Genomic DNA, 14,420 nt, shown 5'->3' on the forward strand with positions numbered 1-14,420 from the left:
GATTTTCACTTATTATACAAACATGACCTCTAAAATTGAAATTCAGAAAAATTCATTTTTCAATAATACTCATGAAATCTATTGAGTTGTATTGTATGGGATGATTTTGAAACCATGACACTAAAATAAAAAAGGAAGGTCATGTGGGTGGTCATTAGCTTGATTACTTTGATTTGTCATTAAAAAAAAGACCATTAAATATATTGGCCAAAAGAGGAAAAGGGTTGTTAGATTTTAATAGAGCCCTTGAAAGCCCTAAAGGAATAAGAGATCCTGTTGGTTAGAATTGCTACACGCGTGGACCACCATATCTTCACCCAAGCTTCTCTTATGTCTCAAGCTATTTTAGCCAATCAAAACCACAGCAATGTGTAAGCAGATGCTTTTGTATTTTCACAGAAGTTTTAACTGCACTGGTCTTTTCACTCCTCTGAATATTCCATAGATGCAAGTTGCTTTGATTTAGGCTTCCAGAAGAATTTTAGACTTTGATTAATCATGGGTTTGATCTGTCATAGGTTGAGGTGTATGGGACCTTTTCTTTGAAAGGATTTCTTTAAATGATCCTCCACCCAATGATGGGTATAGTATACTTAGGCACCCTTTTTCTACAAGTGGGTCCCACCCGTGATCAAGACAATCGATCCAAACCGGTTGGACAAAGTCCCCAAAATCTTCTAGAGCCAAGGATCCTAGCCATCCAAACTTTAGCATTTTCTCTTTTGAATGTGGACAGTTTCTATGCTATTTTAATCATCCATTCCACAAGACGGAGGTCAAAGCGTATGATTGACCGGCATGGTCCATCAGAAGTAGGGTCAATCAATCTAATGGCCTGGATGCTACAATAAACTCAAGACCCAACAACACTAGCTATCTATATCCTCAGCCAAAGGATTATATAATTTCTCTACTCTACATGTGAAAACACACCCATCAACATAGAGGAAATGGAGGAGTGAAAAAATAACGAGTAAAAAAAAAAGAAAAAAAAAAGCGAAGGGCGGTAGCCAAACATAGATGTTGAATCTAATAAAGAAAGGGAACAAAATCCAAATAAAAGCACCTCTCATCAACCACCATATTAGATATAGATTTTATAGAGATTGGGATAAAGAAAAGAAAGCCATTAATGAATGACAAAAGTATAACAGCTGTCTCTGGAGATAAAAACTCCTTTTTTTTTTTTGTAAAGGAGTCTGCTTACACCATAGACCCAAGACCCAATCATTGGTATCTTTTGAGATTGGATCATCTTATAAATATTGGGGCTTTGTAGAGGTTCTTTGCTTCAGCAGCTCTCTTCAGCTATTTTTTATTTTCTTCTCATCTCATCTTTCAAGAGAAACTGCTGCTTTTGTGCAGTTGGTCTTTCTGTTGTGAGAGAAAGGAAGAAATGGCTGTAGAGATTGTTGAGAAATCTAGTGTTGTTGAGCTGTCTGGGATTGCAGATTCTGATACACATGGAGAAGACTCTCCTTACTTTGCTGGATGGAAGGCTTATGATGAAGACCCTTATGATGCTTTGAAGAACCCTTCAGGAGTTATACAGATGGGATTGGCTGAAAATCAAGTATGAGAAAGAAATAGATAAGAGTTGAAAAACCAAGAACATTTACACACTACTGATTGATTTCCACACACCCATTTTCCAATTTGCAATTGAATTAATGATAGGATTTTGTACGATTTCAATCCCAAGAAATGGAAAATTAGGCGCGAGCAAATCAATCACAAGTGTGTAGATATCACTTACTAAAGATAATAGAAACAGCTATGGTTTTGGAACTTAGATTTTGATAATGTGTTTTTGTGTTTGAGCAGGTTTCATTTGATTTACTAGAAGAGTATTTGGAAAAGCATCCAGAAGCTTCTGGTTGGGGGAGTGGCCTCTCTACCTTTAGAGACAATGCCTTGTTTCAAGATTACCATGGACTCAAAGCATTTAGACAGGTTTGTTTCTTTTCATGTTCTTTTAAGAAAGACAATGAAATCTTCTTATATTTTTCTCTTTCTTGGATTTGCAATGAAATACAATCCTAACAATATTCTGTAATCATTGTATTTTTACAGGCAATGGCAAGTTTCATGGAGCAAATAAGAGGAGGAAGAGCGAAATTTGATCCTGATAGGATCGTTCTAACTGCCGGTGCAACTGCAGCAAACGAGCTATTAACCTTCATATTAGCTGACCCTGGGGAAGCTTTGCTTGTTCCAACTCCATACTACCCAGGTTTTGATAGAGATCTACGCTGGAGAACTGGTGTCAAGATCGTCCCTGTCCATTGCAACAGCAAGAACAATTTCCAAATCACTCCTGAAGCCTTGGAAAATGCTTATGCCAAAGCCAAGTCCATGAACATAAAGATCAGAGGACTTCTGATTACAAACCCGTCGAACCCATTAGGCGCAGCGATTGAGCATTCAGTACTCGAAGAGATTCTCAATTTTGTTTCGAGAAAAGACATCCATCTGATATCAGATGAAATCTACTCGGGCTCGGTCTTCTCATCAGCCGAGTTCACGAGTGTGGCGGAGATACTCGCTGCCCGGGACTACAAAGATTCAGAGAGAGTTCATATTGTTTATAGCCTCTCTAAAGATCTTGGGCTCCCTGGATTTAGGGTTGGGACTATATATTCATATAACAATAAGGTTGTGACAACTGCAAGAAGGATGTCTAGCTTCAGCTTAGTATCTTCCCAAACACAGTATCTCTTGGCTTCAATGCTCTCAGATGTTGAGTTCACAAAAAAGTATATTGAAACTAATAGAGAGAGGCTGAGGAAGAGATATGCATCCACCATTGAAGGTTTGAGGAATGCTGGGATTGAGTGCTTGAAAGGGAATGCTGGGCTTTTTTGCTGGATGAATTTGAGCCCTTTGTTAGAAACCCCCACAAGAGAAGGAGAGCTAAAGCTGTGGAATTCAATGCTGCATGAAGTGAAGCTGAACATATCTCCAGGCTCTTCATGCCACTGTTCTGAGCCTGGTTGGTTTAGGGTCTGTTTCGCTAACATGAGCCAGGAGACACTTGGGATTGCACAGAAAAGAATACAAGATTTCATGGACAAGAGAAACAAAAAGAGAAATCTATCTTCTCAGTAGTTTTTCTTCTTCTTCTTCTTCTTCTTCTTCTTTTTTCTCTGTAAGAGAAGTCTTATCTTCTCAGTATTTCTTTTTCTTTTTCTTTTTTTCTCTTTGTAAGAGAAATCTATCTTCTCGTAGGTTTTTTTTTTTTTTTTCCATCACCCATTTGGTGAAATGGGTTTTTTTCTAAATACTGTAAATCAGTGGGATTTTAGAATCTCGGATACCAACACGGAAAATATTTTTCTTTATTTATTTAGCTAGCTTCATGGAAGCTGCCTTGGTTATGATTGGATTGTTGGTGATGGTTTTTCTTTTCTTTTCTTTTCTTTTTCTTTTTCCTTTTTTTTTTTTTGTCAGTATTACTTGTAACAGAATGGTGGACCACCCACATTATTTTATTTCATTAAAAATGACAAATCTTGGCTTCCCAGCTTGGGCAACATGCCAGATTTTGGAAGGTAGGTGCTTTTTGGAATAGATTGCTACTATATGACCCCAAGATTTATGTAGAATTGCAGAAATGCCCCCTTCCTTTGGCATTTGTAAAGGCCTTTGTATGTGGGTGTGCCCCATCTTTCAACTATTGAAACTTTTTTGTGTGATATGACCCACCATGGATGGACTGTGCCCCAAAGATCTCCAATCTCAGGTTTTTTCTTTTTTTCTTTTTTCTGTAGAGTATGGTTCATTCTCTTCTTAACCGTCTATTTGCAGGACATGTTGAAAGGTCCAGATGCCACAATTGAGGAGATCTTTAGCTCATGGTCCTTTGGCAGTGGGTCCAAACTGGCCTAAAGGGTCTGGATCAAGAAATTATGGACCCCCCTTTTACAAAATGAAATATCCTCAAGTTTGAAAATTATATAAATCCTCCTTTTGTAATGCACCCTTAGAACTTGAAAGCACCTGTAATATGGTTAAAACTCAGTCACTCAGCTGAAAACTCACATGAGTCAACTCAGTCTCATAACACATGACCCGTAAATAATGCAGAGTTGAATGGTCCACAATGTGACGTCCATGAATCAGTTTATTAATGCATTACAAATGTCATCATGAACTCGAAATAAACTAATCGGTTTGTTGCATTAATTACAAATGTCACCGTGAACTTGAAATAACACGTCAGGACAATCCTTGCTAATTCAGCCAAATTAAGATATACTTAAATCAGTTACTATATTCTTCTAAGTATATACTAAGAATCACACCGTTTGTTAATCTACCAATAATGTATTTCAAAAATATGTCCATCTTTATAATTTAAAAAACAGAATTAGTATTTTATAGATTATGATATGTGAACTATTCAGGTTTGCTAACTCCATAATCGTGTGGAGTCCAGCCCATCCAAACACAGCCACACACGCCAACATGGAAGAGGTGTACTAGATGTGAGCTTTTCATCTAGCTGGAACTAATGCTTGGGACCTCTGCATAGAAATCATGCAGTTTCATTGCTCATGTGGACAACAATGTACAAATTAAGCTGATGTCAAAATAAATCTTCTGTAGTCCCTTGTTTTCGAATGCTGTAGCCCACTTGAGCTGTGAAATAGCCCAACTTTTATGCCGATAGATGTGGTTGGGTAGGGCTTCCATTCAGATCATTAGAAAAGCTCAAGAAATATATTATAAGGTCTCAAATCCAACTGGTTAATCCAGGGTCCATCTCGATGGCTTGTTGGTGGTATACAGACTTCGTTTTAACACTGAGAAGAGGAATCGAGTGCCCATGTAGCGTGGGTGGGGTGTGGATGTGTGTTATGAAAAAAAAAAAAAAAAAACTATTTGGAGCAATAGATTATAATCTACCTAATGAGTAATTTCTAATTTATTAAGTGCTTGCCATATCACCCCATTTAATAGATTGGCCCACCATGAGGAGCACTTTATACAAAAATTAGCCCTATCCACTCATTAGGTAGATCACACTGGGTCTAGCTCCATAGCTTAAGGGTAGCTAGGCAATGTTTTAACACTGAGATCATGGGATCAAGTTCCCATGTGGTCCTCCGAGTGCATGTGGTATGGGTGTGTATATATATAATAATAATAAAAAGGGGACCGCATTTATCAGTGCTTATACATTATTTGCTATAGTGTAGCTCACTTAATGAATGAATAGGGCTGATTTTTGTACTAGGTGATCTTGATGGGAAGGCCAACCTATTAGGAGGATTGGATGTCATAAGTACTTAACAGGTTAACAGTTATCTACTGAGTTTAATGTAAAGCGTGGTCCAACTGGTTGTACTTAAGACCTTTGTTGTAAATATACAGATTTAGTATATATTTAATAATCATAATAGCGTTTGCTAACCCTGTACATTGCACGTGGCAAATTCTTTCACAATCATTAGATCTGGGCTTTCCATCAAGTGGGCTACTCTATTTATATATTTTTGCCTAAAAATTAGGCCATTTCAGACATAAGCTGTGCCACAGCATAGCAAAACAAATAGATGGCTGGAATAAATTCTTTTACTGTCATATGTTGTGGGCCACCCAAGCAGTTGTACTGTGTGAATTTGGATGCTTAAGATCTGAACATCATTTACAACCAGACGGAAAGCCCAGATCTTGCATTCTCTATCTTAGAATCTGTGCCTGCGTCTGTGCATGGGCAGGGCACAAATCAAGAACTTACAAAGGAAGTTTGGAAAAGTCGGTGAGTCGACTCGCGAGTCTGGCACGAGTTGATGTTTGTTTGGGAGTACTTTGGTCATAAAAGAAAATATGATGGGAAGATCAAAGCGTGTGTGGTCAGCGTTTCCGATGAGACTTTTAACGCGTCTGGAGTTGACGATTTCTAACAGCTCTTTTTAATTCCTTTTGTCCTTTTTCGGTCCAAGTCAACTCAGCTCTGAGCTCCTTCCATGAACTTTCGCTGTGGGGCGCAGTTTCGGTGATTCTCGGATCCAAGGAGGTGGGTTGGACCCCTCAAACTGAGATCCACTTTGATGTATTTGACTACATGATCTACTCCGTCCATCCGTATTGAAAGCTAATTTTTGTGCAGGATCCAAAAAAAGAAGCAGATCCAAGTCTTAGATTGACCATAGTACAGGAAACAGTGGTAATTGACCATTAAAAACTTTTTCTGGGCCGCAAAAGTTTTGGATAAGATGATAATTTTTTGGACTCTTCATCTAGGTCTTTGTGTTCTTATTAACAGATTGGATGGAAAATAAACTTTATGGTAGAATCCATGAAGTTTTTAATGGTGGGGATTCAATCAAGACTGTTTCCTGTGGCGTGGTCCATATAAAATTCTACTCTGATAATCTTTTATATTTGTTCATAAACGTTGATGCCCATTGTATGAACGGTTTGGATCTAAATGGTCTTGATCCAACCGTTAAAGAAGATTTCATAGCAAATGAGTAAAATGATAAAATGATTGCGGTATATTTACTCTGATTGTTTTTTTTTTTTTAATGGTTCTTCATAAACAGTGAGGCCCATCGTATGAACGGTTTGGATCATTGAAATGATCTAGATCCAACCGCTTCAGCCGAGATAAAAAATAGATCACTAAGTATGTATTGAGCAAGCCTCATGTGGAGGTTTGCTGCCCATCCATTTGCAAGCAACACGTTCCACCACGTCACACATTTCATCAAACGTGCTGCATTGATCTGATCTTCCGGATAAAAAATCAGGTTATTTCACACTCTCAAGTGGGCCACATTTTACAGAATAAACAATGACTAGAACAATTACTTCTAACCGTCCATTTATTTTATAAAATGTAGCCTGCATGAAGGGTGATGGGCCTGATGTTTTTCCATAAGATCTAAACGGTGTCTTGCACGGATGCAAAGATCGGATCTTGCATAACTGGCCATACACGTTTTCTTGCGTGTACACGCATAGGGCTCTGCATGCGTGTGGGCATAGTAAAAGTCACATTCAAAGCAAACAACTTCCATAGATCAGAACCGTCCATATCTTCCCAAGTCGTACTCACTGATGGCAGCAAGTGTTATTTGACATTATGCGTCGGTGCTGCCCAACAACCTTACCGGAAGATGATAGGAAAGAACCAAACTGACAGATCTATCTAACTGCAGTACACGTGGCACTTGGTTTGAGATACAAATAGATTAGATGATCCTAGCCATTTAAACAGTGGCCTTCATAACAACTGCAGTGAAGAAAATTAGCTCCTTAAATTCTAGAAAATGAAGAAGATTGACGGTTGTGATGGTCTGATAAGTACAATTTTACGAACAGAGGTCATGCATAACGAGATCCACTAGTTGGACGGTTCATACAAACTACGAAATTAGAGAGATGGCTTTAATCATTCCACAACTTTATTGTATGCGGATCGAGTGTTGCACTAGAGAGATTTGGTTGGACAGCATGCATGTTATTGTTAGATATTAGAGCCATGATAGTGATTGGGCAACTTCTCCATTATTACACAACATGGGTATAGCTTCTGCGAATCCCTAAATGTGGAGCCTTCATGATATATATATGCCTTACATCCACTCTGTCCAACTCATTTTGGGACATGATATAAAAAAATGAAGTAGATCCAAATTTCGTGTAAACCGCATTATAGGAAATACTGGTGATTGACCTTTAAAAACTTACTGTAATACAGAAGTTTTGGATCAAGTTAATATTTGTATGGTACTTTCATCTGGATCTTTGTAACATTATTAATGAGTTGAATGGCAAATAAATATTCTAATGACTCTCAAGAAGTTATAATAGTGAGTATTCAAGCACCATTATTTCCTACGATGTAGTCTACCTAGAATTTGATCAATCTACTTCATCTTTGGGATCATGCCCTAAAATGAATATAAGAACTATGTGGATGCCAGGCACATGGATATCAGTAGAATCTATGGTAAGTGATTAACTCACCTCAGTGAATCTAAAGGTCCACCGAAGCTGCACTTTTCTAATAGTAGCATGTCATCCAATTAAATTCCAACACGACAAAATTCAATCCACATTGAACTTTATGATGCTAATAAACAACTTAACGAATATCCATGAATAGGCAAGGTGCAACTATCAGAAATGAGGCCCATATAAAGAACATCATTGACGGTGGTGGATGGTCCAACAAATCCTGGCAAATGGGTCACAAGGGATATCCCCAGTGACCTGTCACAAAGCAATTTGCTTCCTAAGCAAGCTATCTTTCCCTACCAACTCAACCTAATTAAACAAGTGGATGATTTTTGTGTATTGAAAGAGCCTGTTCAGTCAAACTGAATAATTCTTGATGTTGTTGTCAACGGGTCAATTTCATTGGGTCAATAAAGATGTTAGACCAGGGCTAATTGGGTTCAGGTCTTGCTTGGTCCAGATCCTCTCACATCTAGGTTTGATTTATTCAAGTACGGATTAAATCCTAATAAGATAAAGGGCACTTACATGATAAGTCCCGCTTAAATGGTGGATCAGATTACACTCATGTGTGCCACTTTAACACATGGGCCCTGCTCTCCTACGTGCGGTCGTGTAGATTTTTAGTAGTTACGTGAATCAAATTACCTACAAGACCGATTTTAATTAACTGGGTCCAAGATGGTGGACCCGACCCGGACTTGACAAGACCCGATATTTAATTGGTTCTAAAGTGGCAGAACCAATACCAACTGATCTGTAAACAGGTCTGAGGAGAAATTGATCCACCACCCTCCATAAATCAAGTCGGGTCCATCGGGTAACCGTGGGTCCGAGTAATCATTGATAGTCCTGACCGAATGGACATTAAGTCCTCACCCTGGAGTTTTATCTATATTTACAACTTTGCCACTGCATCATTTGAATTCAAACGTCCCTCAACGGTAAAATGCTGTTCAATGGTGGTGACCGCACCTGACCCAGTCCAATCAATCAATGGTTCAAATTGCTCCCGATCGGATCTCAAGGCTACACCCAACTGACATGTATCATGTGTAGCCCACCAATTGAGGGGACCGGACCAACTTTTGGGCCAGAGCAAGTCAATCATGGCCCCTACCAGGTTGACACGTGTGCGAGAAATCCACACGTTTAGGAATGTAAACCGGATCGGACGCCAAACGTCACTTCTTCTGATTCAAGGGATAACACATGTTGTGACACAGTGATGACGTGATGAGCTCGATCACCGTTTTCCTCGAGAATAACTACTCTGAATCCAGAGAAACTCATCTGAACTTGAAATAAAGACTCCTCAAACAGGGACTTTTCTGAACTTCTCATGTCCACGTAGGAAAAAGCCTGAAAAATGAAATAAATGAATTCACAACCCTGCTAAGAGAAATTTCATAATCATATTACAACTAAAACTCTTAAAATTAGAGACTTATAAATAGTGCACTTTTCGCATTGGGTGCAACTTGTAAAGCCCTACGGATGAAGACTTATAATCAAACTAAAATTTATTATTTATAGTAAAAATAGAATTAAAATAGAAAAATGACCATCGATCTGATGGTATTTCACAAATCTAATTTACGCAACAAAGCATAGTAGGGTTGGGTGGCTAAAGTAGCTTGTTCTATGCCAAAATCATATATTTCACGTCCTATGACTCATTCCAAATTGTGAGATACGCCCAATTTAAGGTCTAACGGTCCGGATCACTTCTGTCATCAACTGGGCCTTTTCTCATCTATCTTGGCCATGAAACTGTCCACCACCTACTCTACATCACATTTCAGTCCAGCTAGCCTTAAGAGTGGTCCAGTGCAAGCACGTAAAATGTAGTATGATGTTTGGGCCATGACCATCAAAGGATGGCCCACCAGATGGATGGGACGGATTCTTTTACAAGTGGCCACGTCAACGATAGAAAATGCGCCACGAGATTCCTTACAAAAGTTTCTATTTTTTAGGAAGATACCGTTAAAGTGATGTTTTCTATAATCAGTTAGACAAATTATCAGTTGCTCGCTAGTAGAAGAATGAGAAATTTATGACTGTGGACCCCACCTTTTATCCAGTGGTTTTTATGGAACAATACAAACTTAACATACCAACTTGGACTTCAACGTATGGCTACGCATTTTTCGAACAAAAATACCCCTCATCTTCCAACCCGTTGCTTTCACTGTTTCACTTTCAATCCATTTCCTTTCCTCACTCCGTTTCCCCTGAGAAAGACAAAAAAAACCCATTTTTTGTGGGCCCCTTCCTTATTAGCATTGTTTTGCATCATCTCCATACATCAGCATTTTGTTATCTTCTCAAAATGGTCGGTCCAGTGAAGAAAGGACGCACCACAAGTATATTTTAATATATTGTTGTTGGATGAACATGATTCTGGGGCATAGCAAGCGAAATTGGATTGCGTACTGAGTTACTCAATACGCTCCTACCGTACTGAGTAAACTCAATTGGGCCCACCTTGAATACATGTAGTATATCCACGGGAAACAGTGGGGATAATGATTTCCACCTAATTGAAGGGGTTGAACCCCAAATGTATGTATTGCATCCGTTTTTCCATCTAAACTCAGTTGGGCCCACCTTGAATGTATATAGTGCATCCGTTTTTCCATCTAATTTAAGGGGTTGAGCCCCAAATTGAAGCATATGAAAAGATCAAGTGGATCATACCATGAGAAACAGTGGGGATAATGCTTTACACCATCCAAATTATACTAAGCCAAACTGTGATGTTTGCCCCGCTCAATTTCATGTTTTTCCTACTGAAATTCAAGTTTGCCCCGCTCAATTTCATTTTTTCTCCGTTGAATTTCATGCTTGCCCCACTCAAATTTGCAGTTTGCCCCCCTCAATTTTCAGTTTGCACTGCTAAATTTCATGTTTGTCCTGCTTAATTTCATGTTTACCCTACTAAATTTCATGCTTGCCCCGCTCAATTTGAAGTTTAACCCTCTCAATTTTATGCTTGCCCTGCTCAATTTCATGGTTGCCTCGCTCAATTTCATATTTTTCCGTTAAAATTCAAGTTTGCCCCACTCAATTTCATGTTTGCCCCGCTGAATTTCATGCTTGCCCCGCTCAATTTTCAGTTTGCCCCGCTTAATTTCATGCTTACCCCACTCAATTTCAAGTTTGCCCCGCTCAATTTCAGGACGAAAATACCTTTCCTATCTTAGTGTGTTGCTTTTACTGCCCTTTCCACTGCTGCTTTCACTGTTGTTTCTTTCACCCCCTTTCCTCACTCTATTTCCAATAAGAAAGATAAAAACCCCATTTTTTGGGTCCCCCTTCCTTATCAGCATTTTGTCTTCTTCTGAAAATGGTCAGTCTAATGAAGAAAGCACGCACCACAGGTATATTTTAAACTCAGTTGGGCCCACATTGAATATATGTAGTATATCCATGCCATCCATCCGTTTTTCCATCTAATTTAAAGGGTTGAGCCCCAAATTGAAGAATATCAAAAGATCAAGTGGATCATATTACGGGAAACAGTGGGGATAATGATTTCCACCGTTGAAACCATAGCAGGCCCAACAGTGATGTTTGCTTGTTATCAAACCTGTTCATAAGATCATACAAACATGGATTAATAGAAAACACAATTATAAGCTTGATCCAAAACTTCTGTGATCCCTAAGAAATGGTCAACAATATAAGTTCAATTCAGAATTTTCATGTGGTGTGGTCCATTTGAAAATTGGATACGTTTAGATTTTTGAGCTCAAGCCATGAAATTATCTGTTAAGTTTGCCCCGCTAATTTTCTAGTTTGCCCCGCTCAAATTTCAGTTTGCCCCGCTCAATTTCATGTTTGCCCCGCTTAATTTCATATTTGCCCCGCTCAATTTCATGCTTGCCCCGCTCAAATTTCAGTTTGCTCCACTTGATTTCATGTTTGCCCACTGAATTTCATGCTTGCCCTGCTCAAATTTCAGTTTGCCCTGCTCAATTTCATGTTTCCCCACTCAATTTCATGCTTGCCCTGCTCAAATTTCAGTTTGCCCCGCTCAATTTCATGTTTGCCCCACTCAATTTCATGCTTGCCCTGCTCAAATTTCAGTTTGCCCCGTTCAATTTCATGCTTGCCCTGCTCAAATTTCAGTTTGCCTCACTCAATTTCATGTTTGCCCTGTTGAATTTCATGCTTGCCCTGCTCAATTTCATATTTGCGCCGTTCAATTTCATGTTTGCCCCGCTGAATTTCATGCTTTTGGTGGCAAAAAATGGATGCATTGAGGTGGTGCAATTTGCCAATTTTTGAGTTTTGTGGTGGACATGAGTATACTAAAGATGATGAAATTTCATGATATCTTGCACCAAATTAGGCTGATTAATCATGAAATATCAGGATATTTGGTGCAACCAAACACACCCTGAATTAGAACTCTAGTGATAAGAAAATTTTAAATTTCTCAAGAATCCATTGACATAAATTCAAGGAATAGATGATTTATACCATCCAAACACACCTTTTATCTTTAACAAATAATTTCATGGCTTAAGCCTAAAAATCTAAACATATCCCATGTTCAAATGGACCACACCACATGAAGATTTTAAATTGAACTTCTACTGTTGAAAATTTCTTAGGGGCCACAGAAGTTTTGAATCGAGCTTATAATTGTATTTTCTATTAATCCATGTCTATATAATCTTATGAACAGGTTTGATAACAAACAAACATCACTGTTGGGCCTACTATGGTTTCAACGGTGGAAATCATTATCCCCACTATTTCCTGTGGTATGATCCACTTGATCTTTTGATATGCCTCAATTTGGGGCTCAACCCCTTAAATTAGATGGAAAAACGGATGGATGGCGTGGATATACTACATACATTCAATGTGGGCCCCGCTCAATTTTCAGTTTGTCACGCTAAATTTCTTATTTGCCCCACTGATTTTCTAGTTTCTCCCGCTCAATTTCTAGTTCCTCTCGCTCAATTTCTAGTTTGCCTCGCCGAATTTCATGTTTGCCCCACTAAAATTTAAGTTTACCCTGCTAATTTTCTAGTTTGCCCCACTGATTTTCTAGTTTGCCTCGCTGAATTTCATGTTTGCTCCGCTTAATTTCATATTTGCCCTGCTGAATTTCTAGTTTGCCCTGCTGAATATCCAATTTGCCCCGCTTAATTTTTAGTTTACTCTGCTCAATTTTCAGTTTGCCCTGCTCAAATTCTAGTTTGCCCCGCTCAATTTTCAGTTTGTCCTGCTTAATTTTTAGTTTGCCCCGCTCAATTTCATGTTTACCCCGCTCAATTTCTAATTCGCTCCGCTGAATTTCATATTCGCCTCGCTGAATTTCTAGTGTAGCCCGTTCAATTTCCACTTTGCCCCGTAGAATTTCATGTTTGCCCCGCTCAATTTCCACTTTACCCCGCTCAATTTCATATTTGCACCGCTGAATTTCATTTTTGCCCCGCTAAAATTCTAGTTTACCTGCTGAATTTCCAGTTTACATCGCTCAATTTCATGTTTGCCCCGTTGAATTTCATGTTTATACTGCTCAATTTCATGTTTGGCCCGCTCAATTTCATATTTGCCCCGCTCAATTTCATGTTTGGAATTTAAGATGTAGATTGGGTCCTTCTAACCTTGGATCAATCCTACTTTTTATCTACCCTTCCTCGACCTAGCATTTGTTTGATTTTAACTTAATCAAGTCCCGAAATGATGCCATAGCTGCAGTTGCAGTTGCAAGTGATAGATGGCATAGGAGTAGTAGATATCTTCAACTCTAAAATAGCTATTTCAACCATATAATCAGCAATCAATCATTTTCTAGTTTGCCCCTTTGCTTGGTACACAGTAAAGAGACGATAAACTAAAGCAGATGTCATGTTTGTAAATTCGTAATGAAATAGGTAGCTTGTAAATTCCTAACAAAATAGCTAGCAACATGAATGTAAGATCCGTATGGATACTTAAAGGTTTCTATAAGAATACTTACAAGCTTACCAAAATAGCTTACAGACTTACCTATAGATACTTACAGGTAGCTTGTAAATCCCTAACAAAATAGCTTCCATAAGGATACTTACAAGCTTACCAAGTTTGTACGAAGACTTATGTGATTGCTTATATAACCTTTTAAGCCTTGAGTTGTAAGATCCCTGTTGACATTAAGAATTCGTGTTTGGCCCGCTGAAATTCATGTTTTCCCCACTGAATTTCATGTTTGCCCTGCCATGTTTGACCCGCTGAATTTCATGTTTGACCCGCTGAATTTCATGTTTATCCCGCTCAATTTCATGCTTGCCCTATTTAATTTCCAGTTTGGCCCACTCAATTTCATGTTTGCCGCGCTCAATTTTATGTTTTTCCTGCTGAATTTCATGTTTGCCCCACTCAATTTCATGTTTGCCTCACTCAATTTTATGTTTGCCCCGCTCAATTTCAAGTTTGGCCAGCTG

The 14,420-nt window shown here is 38.7% G+C and overlaps 1 protein-coding gene across 1 annotated transcript; it reads left to right on the plus strand.

The window, feature by feature from the left end:
• Positions 1-495: 495 nt before the first annotated feature.
• Positions 496-3,129, plus strand: LOC131222844 (1-aminocyclopropane-1-carboxylate synthase 7-like). The gene is made up of 3 exons (XM_058218057.1): positions 496-1,573; positions 1,825-1,953; positions 2,074-3,129. Exons 1-3 carry the CDS (start codon positions 1,397-1,399, stop codon positions 3,106-3,108), a joined length of 1,341 nt encoding a protein of 446 aa, XP_058074040.1. The 5' UTR covers positions 496-1,396; the 3' UTR covers positions 3,109-3,129.
• Positions 3,130-14,420: the final 11,291 nt, after the last annotated feature.

The sequence above is a fragment of the Magnolia sinica genome, chromosome 13 (genome assembly GCF_029962835.1).
Source record: "Magnolia sinica isolate HGM2019 chromosome 13, MsV1, whole genome shotgun sequence".
Classification (NCBI taxonomy): domain Eukaryota; kingdom Viridiplantae; phylum Streptophyta; class Magnoliopsida; order Magnoliales; family Magnoliaceae; genus Magnolia; species Magnolia sinica.

Excerpts from the sequence above, each read along its gene's own strand:
- LOC131222844 (XM_058218057.1), top strand. The coding sequence starts at position 1,397 with ATGGCTGTAGAGATTGTTGAGAAATCTAGTGTTGTTGAGCTGTCTGGG. Across the intron at positions 1,574-1,824 it reads TGGGATTGGCTGAAAATCAA|GTTTCATTTGATTTACTAGA; the intron begins GTATGAGAAAGA and ends GTGTTTGAGCAG. Across the intron at positions 1,954-2,073 it reads GACTCAAAGCATTTAGACAG|GCAATGGCAAGTTTCATGGA; the intron begins GTTTGTTTCTTT and ends GTATTTTTACAG.